General features: G+C 38.7%; 1 protein-coding gene across 1 annotated transcript in view; it reads right to left on the bottom strand.

Moving 5' to 3' along the window:
* Positions 1-21146, bottom strand: part of C9 (complement C9) — an 802110-nt gene that overhangs the window by 60579 nt on the left and 720385 nt on the right. The window contains exon 11 of the mRNA XM_044069841.1: positions 15584-15776. Coding sequence (XP_043925776.1) covers positions 15607-15776 — 170 coding nt within the window. The 3' untranslated portion in view covers positions 15584-15606. The remainder of the gene's footprint in view (positions 1-15583; positions 15777-21146) is intronic.

Here is a 21146-nt window from a genome sequence, read left to right as displayed (position 1 = left end):
AACTTTTGTCCCCAGACCTCCTCTGAAAATGGGCTTCTACCCAGTAAAACTTTCCTGGTAATCAAATATCAATAAATAAATAAATCAATATCATAACATAATATTGATTAACTCATTAAAAATTACTAGTAACTGAAGTATCAAATTAGTAGTCTAATTAGTTGCAGTGAACTGCAAATATAGATAAGACTTATCAGGAGCTCCTCCTGGGAAAAACAGTTTGTATGCATGTATATGAAATCTAGTTTCATTAAAATTTAGTTACAGCTGGCAAGCTGGTACTAGAACAGTGGGGTCAGACAGAGGTATGTAATAGCTAGGGGTGTCAGTTATTTTAATCCATTTCTGGAGCTAACAAATTATTGCTTATTTGAATGTGACATGTGTTGGTCATAATCCAAGGCAGTACTGCACATTTGGTGGTAGCTCTTAAGGCCAACCTCACTCTTACCTGCATATTTGGGTAGACGTGATGTAGATTTAGGCTCCCTAACCCCTACCCCTCATCACATTGCTGTCAGTAATGTGGGCATGCTGCAAACAAAACTTTTGCAGCCTACAAAATAGGCATGTCATCATGAAGCGTGTGTAACCTTGCAGTCACAAAGTAAAGTGCACAGTAGTATACACTGCATAGTAGTTATTTTAATTTTTGTCATAGTAGTAAGGATACTGAAAGACTGAGTTCTGGGGAATAATCCTAGATGTCAGTGAAACAACAGGACCCCCACATACTAGTCTGAATAAGAAGGGCTTAATAGTCTGCTTTTCTATATTTAAGGTGTAATTTGCTGGAAATTGAGACAGCCTGCCAGGGACTGTATCTGTGTAGGGTGTATTGTGAATGATCAAACCACCATAATGTCAAATGCATAACACTAACAAAATAAGTTTGATCATCTACAATACCCAAAACCAAAAAAAAAAAAATTAACACAATAATATCAAGAGAGGAAAACTATTTCCTCTCCCAATATTAAAACTAAAACTCCTGTAACACTAGCTTCAAATGTGTCTGAATAGTGACAGTGTTAGAGGTAGGCTTTAATGATGGCAAAGTGTAGGATTAGGGTTGGGGGAAGGGGCAGCATTAGGTTTAGGGTTAGTACCCATTACTAAGGTGGAGCAGGAGGGCATAACTCATGCATTCAATAGATCATGCATTCAGTAGTTTACTTAAAGATATGAGAATGTTGTTGATAGACTGGGAATGTGCCTCATCTAACGATATGTTAAAAAGTGACCTCTGTTTATCAAGCAGGGTAGTACTAGACAGGAAGGGTTTTCCCTAGCACTACATATGGCCTTAACAAAACCCACAGAAGAACAGTCTAAACCATCACATTAGGCTCTACAGACAAAAAGGAGAAGTAACAGCATCCAGTACACACCACAGTCCTATGGTTAGATATTTCCATTGTAATCAAGTGGTGCATATGTAGTTTGAATATCTACAAAGACAGGGTGAGAAACAATGTTCTATAAGGAATGTAATACAAATAGTGTCATGGTACTAATATATTGTCTTGAAACTGCATTTGCTCTAGATCATCATAAGGGTCGGCACCCTATCCTGACAGAGGGTAAAGAATCTATTACAGTGACTGACACTGCATCAGATTTAACTGTTAAGTATGTAGTTGTTGGACAGAAGTGTTAGTTGCCCAACAAGTACAATCCATTTAGGGCCATGGGAGAAATACCTTCTTTCAAAGGTGGGTGTATATTTGGACATGGAAGTGGGGAAAGGGGACAAGCACATGGCATTTTTTATGATATTTTGGCAGATGTCTGGACAGAAAATGACCTTGATGACACTATAACTTGTGTACTTCATGACCACACAGCTATCCTTCGAAACAAGCATGTGGAGAAGGTATAGTGGATGTGACCAGTCAGTCTGTGTCCACACCTACAACATCGGTTGGCGATGTAGCTATTTCAGGAGAACATCTTGGTAATAACAGCAAGCCTGGATTGGAGCTATGAATATCAAAAGGTACTGAACTTCTGAAAGGAGTTACATTAGGAAAGGAATCGCTGGTAAAAGATAAAACGTATCCTGTGAAAGTGACACTGGCGATTATCACAGTACAAGAGATGGGAAAAGTATCACTCTCAAATCCCTGATAAGGACTTGAGGAAGGTAGCCAATGAGGCTTTGAACTGTCAATGAAAGTGGGAGCATGTATACTGGGACAAAATTATACAGAGCTGGAATTCTTGTGAGGGTCTAGGTGGAGCATTTCTAAAATCCAGTAGAGAAATGAATTCTGATTCTACCTGTGCAGTCTAAAATTAAGTGCTTGTCAGTACTTTTTGTTTGGCTTAGGTTGTAGCAAGCTGCTTGCTCAGTTGTCTTGTAGCCTTTGACAAGACAACTGAAATAAAATGAAGAGAGATTTTTGTCACAGCACTCGCCTACCTATGTTGGACGTTCTTCAAAAATAAAGCTTTTGAAAAGCAAAAGGAAGACTTTAGAGGTTTTATTCAACTTTTGAAATAGGAAAATATGAGATTGTAGATCAAGGACTGGGTTTATTCTCTTAAACTAACTTGGAAGCTTGTCTTGCTAGATTGAGTTTGTCAGCTGGAATTCAATCTTTGTATGGTTATTTTTTAAGTTAGTATTGCCTTTGCGATTCAAGCTCAGAGAAGCCTTGGGGTACAGTCTCTCAATTTGAGAATCCTCAGTGTTTATTTTCTGATTGATAAAACATGTGAGTAGTACCACAAGCTTGCTTTGATGCCTTTGCCTGAAGTAACTAAGGGTTGCTTTCCTTTTGCAGCTCTTACTAACTGTAAAAGTATATCTGAGGACAACTTCTATTAACAGTGTAAGTGCCTACAGAACAATCTACTTCCAAATCAAAAGCAACCAAGTCAACCACTGCAAAAGCATCTTCCTGACTGCTTAAGTATTTATGTTGCTATTAGTTAGGGCAGTCTGTTATATATACTCTCAACTTATAGCACCTGATTGCTCTACCTCACAACTGACAAGTAAATATTAGAAGAGAGTGTGCTTATCAGCTGTTAATGCACCCAGAAATGGTAACCTGAACACATTTTAAACGTGGTGTCTTTCTGTTTCCCATTTTCGTTAGTCAGTGTGTCTACTCCTTGATAAGTAACTTGCATTGTTGTTTCCTAAGGAATACCTGTTACATATAGCCATCTGTGCTTGTCTTACAGCGACATTATGGCACTATTACCAAAGGGTACTCTGTCACCATTTCCTGAACTGTCTGATGAAATTGACAGGCTACAAACAGGTAGATTACATGAAAATTGCAAGACAGGAGGCTTAGCACATTATTTAACAACATTTTTGTAATTAATTAACCTCTCCTTATTTCAAAAGCATTTAATTCACTCAAGTGCTGTATCAGTCTATCATAGTCAGTGCATGTATACACACACACACACACACACACACACACACACACACACACACACACACACACACACACACACACACACACACACACACTGACTAGCTATCACACCTACTCTGTTGCAGCCCACTTTGCTCCCTTCCCACTACCAGTTCCCAGGCCACTGCCCCAGAACAGTACTTTTAACACCTGATTTCTTCTCACAATAGCAACCCACAGTCTGCCCTCTTATAGAAATCAGCATGCTGCTACACTTCCTACAACCATAGCCGATACAAACACAGTCAAACAACTGAACTTATGGCTGCATCAGCTAACCTGTCACCTATTCCTACACAGTAATCACATCATTGCTTTTACATTTGCTGCCTCATTGCCCTATAAATCAATAAACAACCATCTCTCATGAATAAAACATTTCTACTTTTTTTCCAAAATCCACATATGCTGTTACACATAACTAAACTGGAACACATTAGTAAAACCATATTACATAATAAAAAATGAATGACTTTAAAAACTACTAGTCAACAACAAAGATACTCATCCCCATTACAATAACTAATAGCACATCACTCACTGTATACACCACCACTCCAACCCCACCTTAACCACTAAGCCTAAAAATGGGTTAGTTCTGTTATCTCGGATATCATGTGTACACATACCCCTTCAACATACTTTCTTATCTCCAGCATCTTCCACCTTCACATCCATCCATCCCCCCATTCCTCCAACCAAGCCCACTGAACCTCCCCATAGATTAATGAACCAATTAAACCATGAACAATATCCTCACAATGGAAAATTGTCAGAGTCACACCAAGTACTAAAATCTCAATTCCTTTAACATCAAGTGACATTAATTCCATAATTCTATTTTTATCCTTCCAACTCAAAGTAACACTCAAAAAATGAATCTATAACCAACTCGCCCATCACCTCTAAAAACTAAGAATCCTGTCATAACATCGACATGGATTTTGGTCATGCACAAGCAGAATGACTTATGTACACCTTAATACATGATACTTTGAAAAACAGAGAGAATGATGTCTAACTGAAGTCATGTTTACTGACCTCGCTAAACAATATGATAAACGCACAAGAAGGAATGTAGCACGGAGCACCAAGATGAAGTTAACGTACTTTATTTAAAACGTTTTCACCACCATTAAATAGCAGTAGCTTCCTCAGACAATTGAAAATAAAGCAAGTTACTGCTTTATAGCCCTACAACACAGCATTAGTGACATCACATCCTTTACAAATGAGACTGGTTGTTGTGATCATTTAAAGGACCCGCTAGGAAACAACCATAAAAAACAAATCCCTGACGTTATACACTTTTAAAAACAACTATCCATAGCAATGCAAGAATGGAAAGAAAACCACATCAATTGAGTATGGGCAAATGATATAGCTGTGTTGTGGAGTATACACCATAATTAAATATCAAAAAGTATCAAAAGGTGTATGCATGTGATCAACATGTTAGGTAGTACAATTAATTCAGCCAAACCTAACTGCAACAGCAATTCCTAACATAACAATGTTGAGCCTATTATATCCGAAAGGATCTTTTTGTATATATGAGATGTTCCACAATATGTAAAAAAATTTTTTAAAAACTTTTTTATTTAAAAACATATTAAAATTAGTAGGATTATCTGACCCAAGACAGTAAGTTATTTAAATTGTGGTCATACACTTAAAAAGTGGAAACTAAAATATTTCGAATCCACTAAAAACTTAACTATCAAGGCCTAAGGTAACTTTTAAGTTTTAATATTACCGATATATTACATGCTTCGTTTAAGCCTGGTGGAGCGAAGGCATTCAATAACAGTTGCCACTCCAACTCTTTTATTTCAAGAAGTAAGGGTTGGGGACCACCTCTTATTCCTAACTGTACCAAATCAATGCCCATGAAGCAGAAACTATGCCCAGGATTATCAAAAACATGTTTAGAAAGGGCATTATCTACTTTCTGCTTTTTTATGGCATAATCGTGTTGGTAGACCCTATCACGTAATCTCCGGTCGGTTTTACCAACATAATATGCCCTGCAGCAATTGCAAAAAGCGATGTACACTACAGACCTTGTCTCACAGGAGATTCTGTATTTAATAAAATAAAATATTTAATAAAATAAAATATTTTTCGTCTCCTATGGTAAAAGAATTACCTGCCTTGATAAGTCTACATTGGTTGCATGTACCACAACTAAAGGTGCCCGTTTCCACAATTTAAATAACTTACTGTCTTGGGTCAGATAATCCTACTAATTTTAATATGTTTTTAAATAAAAAAGTTTTTAAAAAATTTTTTTACATATTGTGGAACATCTCATATATACAAAAAGATCCTTTCGGATATAATAGGCTCAACATTGTTATGTTAGGAATTGCTGTTGCAGTTAGGTTTGGCTGAATTAATTGTACTACCTAACATGTTGATCACATGCATACACCTTTTGATACTTTTTGATATTTAATTATGGTGTATACTCCACAACACAGCTATATTATTTGCCCATACTCAATTGATGTGGTTTTCTTTCCATTCTTGCATTGCTATGGATAGTTGTTTTTAAAAGTGTATAACGTCAGGGATTTGTTTTTTATGGTTGTTTCCTAGCGGGTCCTTTAAATGATCACAACAACCAGTCTCATTTGTAAAGGATGTGATGTCACTAATGCTGTGTTGTAGGGCTATAAAGCAGTAACTTGCTTTATTTTCAATTGTCTGAGGAAGCTACTGCTATTTAATGGTGGCGAAAACGTTTTAAATAAAGTACGTTAACTTCATCTTGGTGCTCCGTGCTACATTCCTTCTTGTGCGTTTATCAGTTTGTTCACGTTCTTTTTGTTGTACTCGCTAAACAATATGACATTGCCAACCATACCCTCTTGCTAATCTGCCTACTAAATGCTAGCTTAAACTCTCAAACAGTAAGTTAGTTCAGAGGCTTCCTCTCCAGTGGATACTTTCAGATGCAGCTTGGACTCACATTCCCCCCTATTACTAAGGAAGTTTCCCAAGGGTAAGTTTGGTCACCTGTTATATTTTCCTTCTTAATAATAAACTCTCATTGATCTTCACTCACTGCCTAAGTTCATCTGCAGACCCGGCCCAAACCCTTCACATTTTAAAGACCACTTACAGCAGGACCTGACCAATTTCAGTAGTTGGCTTAACCATTAGAAACTAGCCCACAGAGTTAAAAAGACCAAGGCAATGTTGTTTGGAACCCCACAGAAACTCAACAAAATCCCAACCAATTGGGCAATTTATCTCAATACAGGAAACGTGCTTTAATAGTTCAATGCTTCAGGTATCTGGGCCTCTGGTTAGACTTAACATTTACCATTTACACCTATATTAACTTAACAAATCAGAAGTTAACAAAATCCTTTTCTGGGCTAGAAACATTTCCCACATTCAGTCCCTCACAGCCAGTGCCTCCACTGGAAATGGAGTCTTACCTCCACAACTGGAATATGGCTTCCACATTGTTGTATTAGCCACCAATGAAAAATCTGACCTCACTGCAAATAGAATTAAATAATATGTGTAGATTTGGTTTCACTTCAGAAGCCTGAATGATCACAAGCCTGAAATGCATAAGCCAGAAGACCAAAAGCCTGAAATTTCATAAGCCTGAAAACTCAAAAGCCTGAATCCCATAAGACTGAAAATATGCAGAACATAAAAAATGACCCACAAAAACACATACAAGACAAAGGATAGCAGTTTTCACCAAGTATGGGCAGGGGGGCAAGCCCCCCTGCATCCCCTGCTAATTAAATATATCAACTCCGAGATTGCACTTTAGTGTAGTGAAGTGCAATCTTGGAGGTGATATATATATATATATATATATATATATATATATATATATATATATATATAGAGAGAGAGAGAGGTGTGTGTGTGTGTGTGTGTGTGTGTGTGTGTTTGTGTGTGTGTGTATGTGTGTGTAGCAGGGGTTGTGTGGGGGGTGCAGCCCCCCACATGGGGGGGCTGCAGTGTGGCTTGCCCCCCCTGCTTATATTTGGTGGAATATAATCTGTTTTGTGTTGTCTTCAGTCAGTATATGTATCCTATCTGTTTTCAGTCTTATGGGATTCAGGCTTTTGAATTTTCAGACTTATGAAATTTCAGGCCTTTGGTTTTTCATCTTAAGCAATTCAGGCTTGTGATCATTCAGGCTTCTGAAGTGAATCCGTCGGTTCATACATTTTTCTCCCAAACAAGGACACCACTGTGTCACTTTACAGAAAGCTATATGGCTACTCATTCCACACCAGAGAAAACTGGATGCAGAACTTATGAACAGCACTCATGAGGGACCTTGATCTTCAAACTTATGAACCTGGAGAGTCTCCATTAGTTTGCAAACAGCCTTTTTGAGACAACAACCCCTTATACTCTAAGGTCTCTGTCAGTGTTCACCTAAATACTGCAGGCACCACAGACAAATATAAATTGCATCACACAGTACTTCTCTACCCTTGCTCTTGGTGTGGGGAACATTCCAAATCAAAAGGAACAGCAGTATTATTCTTAAAAACATTCTGAGGTTAATTGAGAAACCATGTTTATAAACAGGCACACTGCAAATGATACCAAAAAGGGCAATCGCATAAGTAACTCCTCTTTCTCTTGTACATCTATCAAATAAAACCAACCCACTCTTGGACACAGAACACTTATGCAATCCATCTCCATACCTTTGCATTTCTCTCTCTCTCTCTCTCTCTCTCTCATCTGTCCTTCTCCGCCACTTTCTTCTACTCCAGTGGTACCACTCACTGACTTCATCAACCTCTCAGCAGCAACTGTTGCATATACAATAGATGGTGACTCTGTACAGAGAATTTCCCAATAATTGAAATTTACTTTTATAAAATTGTACTTGATTTTTGTTTTTTGGTCTGTTTACTCATTCACATAACATGTGAACTTCAACTGGCATGCAATTACTTTCCTGACTAAAAATAAAACTAATGTATAGTCAAATGTAAAATGATTGCTCTAAAAATAGGGTCTATATTATAATCTCGAATGTTTAATAGTTTGAATGTATAAACATCTAATTTAATGCATCAACTATTAAACAATCGAAACAAAATAAAAATATTTGTAGAACAAAAAAAAAACCTAACGAGTGTAGGCAGGGGGGCAAGCTTCCCTGCATCCCCCCACACCCCCCGCTACTTAAATATACCAACTCCGAGATCGCGCTACAGTGTAGGAAAGGGAGATCTTCCCTTTCCACACCATACTACATTAAAGTGCAATTTCGGAGTTAGTATATTTAAGTAGCGGGGTATGTGGGGGCACAGCCCCCCATGTGGGGGGTGCAGGGGAGCTTGTCTCCCTGATTAAACCTGTTAGGGTAAGTATTTGATGTTTCAAAATTTTTTTTTTATTTTCGAAGTTACGGAACTTCGATAATATGGTGCCAACCATATTGTATTCTATGTTCTGTAACTTCGAGATTATAATATAGACCCCTAAACATGTACTTCTTGTTTTGTATTTGCTGTCTCTTCCTAATGTTTGATTTCATCTTTTATATGTCTATATACCCTGGACTGAGCCTGAAAATGATCCAGTGAATTACAGCTCTGTCATGGTTAACAAATAACAAAATGAATAATACATTTTAGAAACATTTCAGAGGGTGATCATGGATATTGTGGGGACATTTAATATCCCAGGTTCCACACATAAGAGATATACCATAGCGGTGGTAGATTATCCTAATTGGTACCCCCAACATTGATTTTGTCTTTGAGGCAAAAAATGTGGCAAATACACTGTTAGACATTTTCACCAGGGCAGATTTTCCTTTGAGAAATGGTAATTGACAAAGGGGGTCAACTATATGTTTGACTGGTTTACTGTTATATTCTTGAAAATGCTTCCATTGAATGACCATAATGTTGATGGAAAATTTTGATTACCAACACACCTAAAAGGCAGAATGTCATAAATGACATACCCAAACTTCCTGGTTCGATGAGGTCAACATAGCAGGAGTTGACATTAAGTCATCCATGCTATGTACATTAATATACTGTTACACTCAATGGACAACAGTAAGCTAAATGTACTATTTACTCCCCACACCCTGCACATTAAATATACCAAGTCTGAGATTGCACTACAGTGAGGAAATGGTCTAATTCCCTGTTCCTCACTGAACCACGAACTCCCTACACAATGCAAACCCATAATATCGACCTACATTACCCATTCATTGTAGTGTAGTCAATTGTTTTTGATGCAACATTATGTCAGCTTGGAAACTGCAAGTCAACCACATGCCGGTCGACTGATGTAGTTTCCAAGTTTTGATAGTAAACCTGTTTGACTTGCTTGTTGAAGCTCTGTGGGGGAAAATAGCTAAAATCTACCCTTTATCATCTCCTGAAAAACTTTTAAGTGGAGAGGTTTAACTCCATTGTTAAGAAAATGCATTCATAGAGCAGTTTATGTGGGAATATGACAACCACCTACACAACTTTCTTTTTGCATAAAGGGAGGTGCACCAAGAATCCACATTTTTCACTTTTTTTGCTATTTTATGTTCATAGGGTGATGGGGGCACCTCTGGACTTAACTTGTGATAAATGGGAGGGTGAATGTGATTCCCACAAAAGGTCATTTGGGAATGACACAGGAACACCTAGCTCAATCACAACAGTGAGAATCTATTTGGGCTCACCGAACAGTGATGACACAAGAATATGCTATAGGACGAAAGGTAGTGCTTATAACTGTTTGGTAAATTATGATTCAAGAAGCATGGGAAGGACTTTTCATTGTTGCAAGGAAGGTAAAAAAGTTGGTTATGTGGTTGAGTTTATTTAACTTGTTCATAGGTTCATAGGTGTGTACTAGGCTAACGGCCCTGGAGCCTATATAAGCCTAGCCCAAGAAGATTCCCTGGCATCATGCCGCCCAAAGTTAGTTCCCAGTGCCCCTGTCAAGCAAGGCCATTGAAGTGATCCCTGAGATGAACTTCCTATTGCCCATCCACTCGTCAAGATTTCTCTTAAAGAGGGCCAGTGAAGTGCTTTGCTTGATGTGAATGGGAAGTTTGTTCCAGAGTATGGGAAGTCTCTGGGTTAGGAACCTGTCTCTCCAGCATGTTCTGTTTATTGTGGTAATGAGGTTTAGGTCCCTGGAGCATGTGGCACAGAGGGATTGAGATTTCTTTAGGTGTAGCATATCTAGCAGCTCTGGGTCAGACATGGCTTTGTAGGTCAAGCAGAGATCGCCTGTAAGTAGGTGATAAGAGACAGAGTATAGCTTGAGTTTTTTGGTCTGTCCATATAGGGCATGTGTCTAAGGCCCAAGATCCTCTTAGTGAGGTATTTTTGTGGCCGTCCCAGTTGTTGTAGGTGTCTAGTGAGGTACATACCAAATGAGGCATTGTATTCTATAGTAGGTCTAATGAGGGACGAGCAGAGAGGGATTATGACCTCTTTCTTCCTGGATGAGAAACCTTTTATAATGAGATGTGCCACATCAAAGGACTTTCTAACTACAGGGGTAATGTGGTTATCAAAGGAGAGGTTGCTGTCAACCTGTGTCCCCAGGTCTCTTATTACACCTTCTGTGTTTAGTGGAATACCATCTCTATGTGGTAGTTCATGGGCACCAAATTTTTCCCAAAGGGAATGACAGTGCACTTTTTGGCATTGAGCTTAAGGCCATGGTTCTGGCACCAGTCATTGGTGTCAGTGAGGCCATTTTGTAGAATGTCCAGTCACTGGTGTCAGTGAGGCCATTTTGTAGAATGTCTACATCAGTTGGAAAATCAATAATGGCTCCCAGTTTGCAATCATCTGTGAACTTGGTCAGCCAGATTCCCTTTATTTTCACTTGAACTTCAGAGAAGTAGATGCCAAACAAGAGAGGATCTAGGACCAATCCCTGTGGGACACCACGTGTAACTGGTCGGTAGTCAGATTTGGAGTTCACTACTTTCACAGTGTGGGTTCTATCAGTAAGCCAGTTGGCAGCCCATCTTATGACATAGGGGTTTATACCTAGTTTAGTGAGTCTATCTATGATTCCTGAGTGAGGGATGGTGTTGAAGGCTTTGGCAAGATCTAGGTAGGCTTTGTGAACAACCTTACCCTCATCCACAGCTCTGGTGACAGACTCGAAGAAGTCTATCAGGTTGAGCAGGCATGATCTACCTTTCACAAACCCTAACTGCGTGGGGTTCAGAATTTGGAGATTCCCTATGTCCTTATTTATAAGGTCCATGATTATGTGCTCCATAGCCTTACATATCAGAGTCATCAGGTTAATGGGGCAGTAGTTCTCAGGGTCTGTAGTTGCTCCCCCTTCGTGGAGTGGGCTGACCATAGCAGTGCACCATTCAGTAGGAACAAAGCCTGAAATGAGGCTGTGATTGAACAGGGTACTCAGGTGTGGTGCCAGTTCACTTTGTAATTCATGTAGAACACAGCCAGGGATATTATCAGGTCCCATGGAAGCTGTATTCTTGACTTTGGACAGTGCAGTTTTTACTGGTGTAGCTGTGATAATAGGGGCTTGGCATTCCTCAGGTATTGTGATAGGCCCTTTAGGGGGTGAAAGGGAGGTAAAGTTCGCACTGAACCTGTCGGCCAATATGTTGGCAACATCAGTTGGTTCTGTATATATGTATTGCCATTGTGCTGTAACTCAGAGCAGATCTGAGTATTGCCATGTATATTCTTGACATAACAGTAGAATGCCTTCTGGTTGTCTTTAGAATCTGCAGCAATATTGCTTTTGTAGCTAGCTTTAGAGGATTTGATGATGGATCTCAGTTTTTTGCTGAGGCTGACAAGGGAGTTTTTCCAGTCTTGTTGTTTTGTTATGCTATAAACCTTGTTTACAAAAAATCATTTCCCCCGAACATGTCCCAGGTACAACAGGCAGTATCTCATAGCAGAGACCACTGCATTATATAAGTTTTAATGCAGTCCACTGAATTTATAGTGACACTCACATAGTTTTATGTATGTTACATGATTGTTGGCATGATGGATCAGGTTACCTCATCACTTTTATAGGTTTGCAGTAGCTATGAATACAGACTCCCCCTATATATAAAAAGGCGGTACTTTGTCTTGACTTTATACCTTATTTTAAGGTCAAGTATTATTATTCATATATAAAGAAATATGGTTATATTTTAGTTATTCACTTTTCAGCTGCTCACAGATCACTTGATCAAAGCTGAGTGCTTGTCTGTGGATTCCAGTGTGAGATACTGAAATATACAAACTATCTGAGACTGTACTTTCAGTTTGTGAGTAATTGGAGGCAGTACATTTATTGCCCATGAGAGTGGGGTCAGAGCTCTCACATCAGGGTTTCAGGGGTCTTGCCTCTGCAAAAAATTTTCGTAAACTTACTTTAGATCACAGGTGTAGTGTGAGCTGAGCAATCAATAATAGTCAGATGGTGAAACATGAGCAGCTGATGTTTGATCTAATAAAGTAGAGCAAGAAATCTGTTGTTTACTAGGCCAATAGTAATGTATTGTGCTTCATAAATACTTAAGGACTTGAAAATGAATGACAAAATAAAAGTGACAGAAAAATATTTGGCAACGTATTTGAGTTTATGACACCACAGTCCCCATATTCTAATTTAAATTATTTCACGTTCACTGTCCACATTGCTTTGCTTAACCTGAGCTTCATTAACTTACATTCTGTAGTATGCTACTTCAGCTGTCAGAAGGACTTTTGCAGTATATTACTATTAAGAGAAACCCATCCAGTTATACTGAACTAAAACAAGTGACTGGATTAGTCGGACATAACTCTCAACTGTTCAGATTTTCACAGAATGTCCAGATTTTTGCCTCGTATTTTCGGTTGGTTCCTCATAAATTTGGGGTTTTCTGGCAAACCTTTGAGGACTGAAGTCACTAAATAATGACAGGAATTTGAGTTTTAGTCTTCATATCCTTCATAATATACATGCTAATGTAAAACCTGTTATTCTAGCATCTTTATAATTCTAGAAGTGCAATAATTAAAGATGAACTTGTTACCAAGAATCATTTTCCAACTAAACACCACCTTTTTAAATATTCCCAAAAAATTCTTTCTAGATATGGAGAAAAATATATCTAGATTTCTTTGGTATCCTAAATCTGCTAGAATTAGATATGATAAACTTGTACTTCCATAATCTAAGGGAGGATTAGGGTTACCAGACTTTAAATTATACTATAGTGTTATTACTTCATACAGATTACAACAGATAATAAATTATGACCCAACTATGAGAACGTGGTCCCCCTTATGGTCAAAAATTTGGTCTCAACAAATTAACTCACTTGGGTACAATCCCAAATCTTTTCTCTTTCTTAACAAAACAAAAGTCTAAATATGTAAATAATTTACATTCAGTTATTAAGCACATGATAGTAACTACCCAAAAGCTTTTTAATTCATTACAACTATCTAAGGCCCTCTCCCTCCTGCAGCCCCTTCACCATAATCCTAATTTGCGGCTAAATGATCAACTTATAAACTTACAAGTGTATCCTTTATTAAGGGACCTTACAGTCTGGGAGAACTACAAATGGAGAGAATACGATATAACACAACTTAGAATGCAACTTAATCTTCCAAAGAAATATGTAAACATTCTTAACTCGCTGCGATATCCTATAAATGCCAAATTCATGCCAGATAACAGTGTTATGCAGGATGTTAATCTATCTCAATTAATTCTCAAAAACCTGAAGATTAAGTGGAAAAGAGTATACAAACTGGTAATGGATATTAAAATGTCGGAATCTTCTATTATTCTCTGCATTCTGGCAAAGGAAATCCTAAGTTAATGAACAAAACATAAAGATTGCCATTGAAAATACGGTCAAATTTACTCCATTCAAAAAGCTACTATACACCCAACTAATGATTAATAATGACGCTTACTTCACCCCACAAAAAATTAATAAATTCAATACTAATCACTCATCTAAATGCCTGCACTGTCCTAGTCAATCAGCAGATACCATTCATGTTATGTGGGAGTGCAGTAAAGTGTACAATCTATGGTGCTCATTGAGAGCTAGGCCAGAAAGAAATGGGTTACAAAAAGAGCACCCCGTCATGGGAAACAGCTATACCACACATTAATATAAACAATCTCCCAAAAATCCTAAAGCACGTCCTCATCACAATTTGTGCTCTTATTAAATTCTACATCACAAAGAACTGTACTCTTGCCCCCCCCCCCTTTCATGGGAAGGCTTCAGCAACTTAACCACTGAATACATCTCTTTTCACAAACTACTATACATAACCACCAAACATGAATATTATTGCAAATATCGGGAATACTTGCTGGATGTCATCCTCAAGAGATGAAAAATATTACTCAATGGTAGAAAATATCTCCTTATTATAAGGAGCTGGTAAGAAATTTTAATCAGACCTTTTTTTTCCCCCTTTGGTAATCAGCTGACTGCATAAGGATATATCCCGTGTAAAGGATACACCCCCCCCCCAATGGCAATATCCTCTTACTGGTTGTTCTTATAGATCCTCTCTTTTTAGTTAAGATTGGCTTTCGAATAAGGTGGCTGTTAGAGTGACTTATCTGTACATAATGTATATAGGTTGTTGTTTTTTGTTATTGTTTGCATGTATTGTAAATGCATGCTTTTTCCATTTGAAATGGTGTGTGCAATGGAAGTTTATTTTCTATTTCTATATGAAAAACTGAATAAAGAATTTTTTGAAAAAAAAAGAAGTGCAATAATTAAAATATGTCCCTATTTTTGGGCCTATATCCACCCATTGTTTTGGACTTTGCTCATATTTCTTGCATTATTTAATCTTGGTCAGGGTCCATTTTCCAAGGGTGCTAAAGGAGAAAGGCTCAGAATATTAATGGGGCAGTAATGTCATCAAAAAGTATAAAAGCAAAACACAAATGCAACATAAATGCATCAACATATACATAGTGTAGGAGCAGCAGTATAAACATATGTACACGACAAGTACAGAAGTAATGTTCAACACATGAAAACACATGATTCGTTTTTGTAGCATATAGGGCACTTATACATCTAACACATATAAAAAGTTCAGTACAAGGAGTTCTCTGTATATGACCAGGTAATATGCATGCATGGTTACCTCTGTATCACTGTGGTTATTGCTTAGCAGTTTTTAAGGTTGGTACTGTCTCCCTGGCATTTTTGACCCCCAGGACCAGCTGTAGGATTATTACATGTTCGAATCTGAACACGGCTTCCTCCCTTGCATTCTGACCAGGCAGACCAACAGCTCCAACCCCCATTAATAACAGCAGGTTGACTTATCTTCTCAGCTGAAATTAAACATGGAAATGCTTACCAGAAATGTCATATAAAATAGAACAGTTCACTCTGTTGCTTCTAGCAGAATCATTATACACTTGAATAATTGTTATTGTATTGTTATAAATAAACAACTGTTTAACTGATGAAAAATACCACTTGTAGATATCAAATGTAGGTAGGGAGGGGGTAAATACCAAACCTCATTAATTATTGCAAAGTCATTTGTTACTTTTCAAGAAAATATACTGAACTAAAACTAAATGGTCAACAGTCAGCACCTTTATCTGTGGGAAAACTAGTAATCAAATTATTCTACCTATAGTAATGCTTTATAACATGCAAAATCGATCTTCAACTAAGCAAGGGAAGCAAAACAGGGATTTTAACGCAGCAACAGTATTAAACAGATTTCATAAGAAAACCTTAATCAGTATCTCTTTGGAGAGATTATGGGGGCTGGATGATGGACATATGCATTAGACTTAAGCTGAAATGAAGATACATTTTGTAAACTGAAAGCATAGACCCACCAGACATTTTAAAGTCTTATAAGAATATTTTGCGTATTAATATGTGCTGAAAAATGCCTTGCTGCGGTGTGTGTGTGGAGTGCGCAGGGAGCTTGTACTGTGCTCCACTACCATGTGAAGCACTAAAGGTAAACTCTTTCATGTGCAATTTAGAAACCTAGAGGTTCTAGAAACTGATACCCGACACACTTGTCATTTGCCAGAAGGTGGTCTTCTACTTCCTTGCTCATACTCTGGTCCTTTTCTTACTGCATTCTGATGATGTCACTGTATTTCGAGCTATGCCACATTTCCACTTTGTTGCTGGAGTGCTGTTTCACTGTATTCATATCACCATACATTGACAATCAGGAAATTACACAGATGTTTAAGATAAAGATATTCACCTATTCCTTCATCAACATACTGTATATGTGGGGCACCGGGAAGCACTAGCAGTATTCCTTTGTCCTCCCTCGACAGCAGAGATGATGATCTCAGCTGGCATTTATTCCAGCTATGGCATAGGTTGAAATATTCTGAGTAGGCATCTTATTAATGGGCCCATCCATGGCCCACAGCAATGCAGAGTGTTAAAGCAAAAAAATGGTGCAAGAGCTGGTATGTGACACAGCTTACCTGGAGGGACCCATGGGGGAAGATGTGAGTTAGAAGTGAAGGCCGGCTCAACTATTCTAGGGGGAGGGATGTGATGCAGCTCAGTGTTCTGGCAACAACTGCATCAGTCCAGTTGTATTATCTGCTGCAATGAAACTAGCATGCATATGCTGTGATGTAGTGTGTCACACAACCAAGAGATATGACATGTGGTAGCATGCATGTATGCATGCACCTACCAAAAAGTAGACTTTGTAAAGTTTGCAAGCTGTTGGGAAAATAGGTGAGTGTCGTCAGCAAGATATACAGACTGGCCTGTTCCTTAGCACCTGACTCATGCTCTGTGAGGGAATAAATGCTCTGCTAAGGTTCACCACCCTAGGAGTGCATGGGTAGAAGTGCTCTCCCATACTCTTAAAGCCTGGATCTGATCCAAAGGATGAGTAAACATTCAAACTGTGTGTAGAAAGCCAGAATCACTGCGTCACTCCTCCAGACCCAGAAAAAGGTGTGACACAATATACCCAACAATGCATGTAATACTAAACACAAAGTGAAGAATAATAACACAATACATGGCTTTTAAAGTGGTTGATGCATACTCATTGGGATTGTAGCTCTAGAGATCATTCATCATCATCTTCTTTCAGCTGTTCCCGTTAGGGGTCACCACAGTGGATCATCTGTTTCCATTTCTTTCTGTCCTCTGCATCTTGCTCTGTCACACCAGCCACCTGCATGTTCTCTCTCACCACATCCATACACCTTATCTTAGGCCTTCCTCTTTTCCTGTTACCTGGTAGCTTCATCCTTAGCATCTTTTTCCCAATATACTCAGCATCCCTCCTCAGCACATGTCCAAAGCAACGTAATCTTGCCTCTCCGGCTTTGTCTCTAAACCTTACAACCTGGGATGACCCTCTAATATACTTATTCCTAATCCTGTCCACCCTCGTCACACCCAAATCTTAACATCTTTAACTCTGCCACATTCAGATCAAACTCCTGCCTTTTTGTCAATGCCACTGTCTCCAACCCATATAACATAGCTGGTCTCAGTACCCTCTTGCAGACCTTCCCTTTCACTCTTACAGGTACTCGTCTGTCACAAATCACTCCTGACACTCTTCTCCACCCACTCCATCCTGCCTGTACTCTCTTCTTCACCTCTCTTCCACACTCACCATTACTCTGAACTACTGAACCCAAGTATTTAAACTCATCCACCTTCACCACCTCTACTCCTTGCATCCTCACCATTCCTCTATACTCCATCTCATTCACACACATATATTCTGTCTTATTCCTGCTGACATTCATTCTTCTTCTCTCTAGAGCATATCTCCATCTCTCCAGGGTCTCCTCCACCTGTTCCCTACTCTCACTAGAGATCACAATGTCATCTGCAAACATCATAGTCCACAGGGACTTCTGTCTGATCTCGTCTGTCAACCTGTCCATCATCATTGCAAATAAGAAAGGGCTCAGAGCTGATCCTTGATGTAATCCCACCTCCACCTTAAACGCATCTGTCACTCCCACTGCAGACCTCACCACTGTCACACTACCCTCATACATATCCTGTACTAGTCTTACATACTTCTCTGACACTCCTGACTTCCTCATAGAATACCACAACTCCTCTCTAGGCACCCTATCAAATGCTTTCTCTAAGTCTACAAAAACACAATGCAACTTCTTCTGACCTTCTCTGTACTTCTCAATCAACACTCTCAAAGCAAACATTTAAGCTGTAGTGCTCTTTCCCAGCATGAAACCATACTGCTGATCACTAATCATCACATCCCTTCTTAACCTAGCTTCCACTACTCTTTCCCATAACTTAATGCTGTGACTTATCAATTTAATTCCTCTGTAGTTACTACAGCTCTGCACATCACCCTTATTCTTAAAAATCCGTACCAAAACACTTTTTCTCCATTCCTCAGGCATCCTCTCACTTTCCAAGATTTCATTAAACAATCTGGTTAAAAACTCCACTGCCATTTCACCTAAACACCTCCATGCTTCCACAGGTATGTCATCTGGACCAACAGCCTTTCCATTCTTCATCCTCTTCATAGCTATCCTTACTTCCTCCTTGATAATCCATTGTACTTCATGATTCATTATCCTCACATCATCCAACCTTCTCTCCCTCTCATTCTCTTCATTCATCAACCCCTCAAAGTACTCTTTCCATCTCCTCAACACACTCTCCTCACTTGTGACTATGTTTCCCCTCATTAGCCTTTATCACCTTTACCTGCTGCACATCTTTCCTAGCTCGGTCCCTCTGTCTAACCAATTGGTACAGGTCCTTTTCTCCCTCCTTAGTGTCCAACCTTTCATACAACTCTTCATATGCCTTATCCTTAGCTTTTGCTACCTCTCTCTTTGCCATGCACCTCATCTCCTTATACTCCTGTCTACTTTCTTCATCTCTCAGACAATCCCACTTCTTTGCCAACCTCTTTCTCTTTATACTCTCCTGTACTTCCTCATTCTACCACCATGTCTCCTTGTCATCCTTCTTCTGTCCAGATGTCATACCAAGCACCTTTCTAGCCATCTCCCTTACTAGCTCTGCTGTAGTTACCCAGCTATTTGGTAACTCTTCACTGCCACCCAGTGTCTGTCTTAACTCATCCCTGAACTCCACCTCACAATTACCCTTTTTCAATTTCCACCATTTGATCCTTGGTGCTGCCCTCACACTTCTCCTCCTCTTCTTGATCACCAACGCCATCCTACAAACCGCCATCCTATGCTGCCTAACTGCAGTTTCCCTGGTCACCACTTTACAGTCTCCAAACTCCTTCAAATTGACCCTCCTACATAAGATATAATCCACCTGTGTGCTTCTTCCTCCACTCTTGTATGTCACCCTATGCTCCTCCCTCTTGTTAAAATACATATTCACCACAGCCATGTCCATCCTTTTTGCAAAATCCACCACCATCTGACCTTCTGCATTCCTTTGTTTAACACCATACCTCTAGAGATCATTCATCTGTTCTGTATATCTGGTAAGGAAGACATGATCAAATGCTCCTTGTTACTTGGAACATTTTATTAATGTTCATACAACTCTGTGCAAAGAAAGGTAGAATAAATCATACGTGAAATACAGTAATAACAATCAATATACAAAAATTGTCAAAAAAGCAAATTTAATTGATATCATTTCTCCCTTTTCTCCCATCGGCTTTTCTCTAACAATAAATCTAACTTAATCTAACTACTAAAATTTTGACTAGTGTTATTAAATCTTATTTTAATGAAATATTTTTCTTTCTTACCTAAATCAGTGGCCAGGTCCAAAAAAATCTTTGAATGAAGGGGATACATCACACTTCCATTTTCTAGTTAAAGTCTTTGTGACAATAGCCAAAAAATTCTGATACAATATTATTTATTTATTTATTTTATTTTACATTTGTTGACCGAGATAGTCCGACTGGATACATGTCTATTTTCAGCGGAGGCCCAGGGAGAAGGTAGAGCATACAGTAAAAATCATAAAATTATTACAAGTTACACACAGTTTACAGGGTCCAGTTGAGCAAACAGATTATATAATCATACATTTTAAAACAGTGTTGACAAACTGTCTAGGCCATGTAAAATGATTACAGACTATAGAGGAGGATCTAGTCGGGTTTTGAACAAGGACATAGCCAGAGAGTTTTAAAATAAAGCTTGAGGCTTTTTTTTGAACTGAGTATGACAGGGTTCAAGAGTAAGATCAACAGGAAGAGAGTTCCAAGTTTTCCCAACAATGTTCGCAAACAGAGAGTCCCCAGCACAGTTGTTGATTTTGGATGTCTGAACCAGTAGTTTATTAGAAAAGCAAAGTGACCTCAGGTTGCTATAAGAGTTGAAGATATTTTTAAGTGCAGCTGTATTATCAGGGTGGTTGAGAACTTTATGGGCAATTATAAGCTGGTTGTTCTGAAGTAGACTAGGCCATTCTAGCCACCCCAGAAGATTTAGGTTGTGACTGTGTTAGGTCCTATAGGCCGTGCCTGTTGCAAATCTAGCAATGCAGTTATAACAGCTGGAGAGTTTGGTAAGAGCTGATTTGTTCAAATTAATGAGTAGAGGGAGGCACAGAGAAGAGTGGAGAGTAGATGGGAATGAGCAATAGCAGTCCTAGCAAATGGAGTAAGGAAAGGTTTGATCTTATAGAGGGAGCCAAGTTTTTTGTTAATGGTTTTGATAATTTGATTGACATGGCTATCAAATTTG

Source organism: Protopterus annectens, chromosome 1.part0, assembly GCF_019279795.1.
Source record: "Protopterus annectens isolate FY-2018-M chromosome 1.part0, PAN1.0, whole genome shotgun sequence".
Classification (NCBI taxonomy): Eukaryota; Metazoa; Chordata; order Ceratodontiformes; family Protopteridae; genus Protopterus; species Protopterus annectens.
The sequence above is the reverse complement of the archived record's forward strand: the minus strand, read 5'-3'. Positions and strand labels throughout refer to the sequence as shown.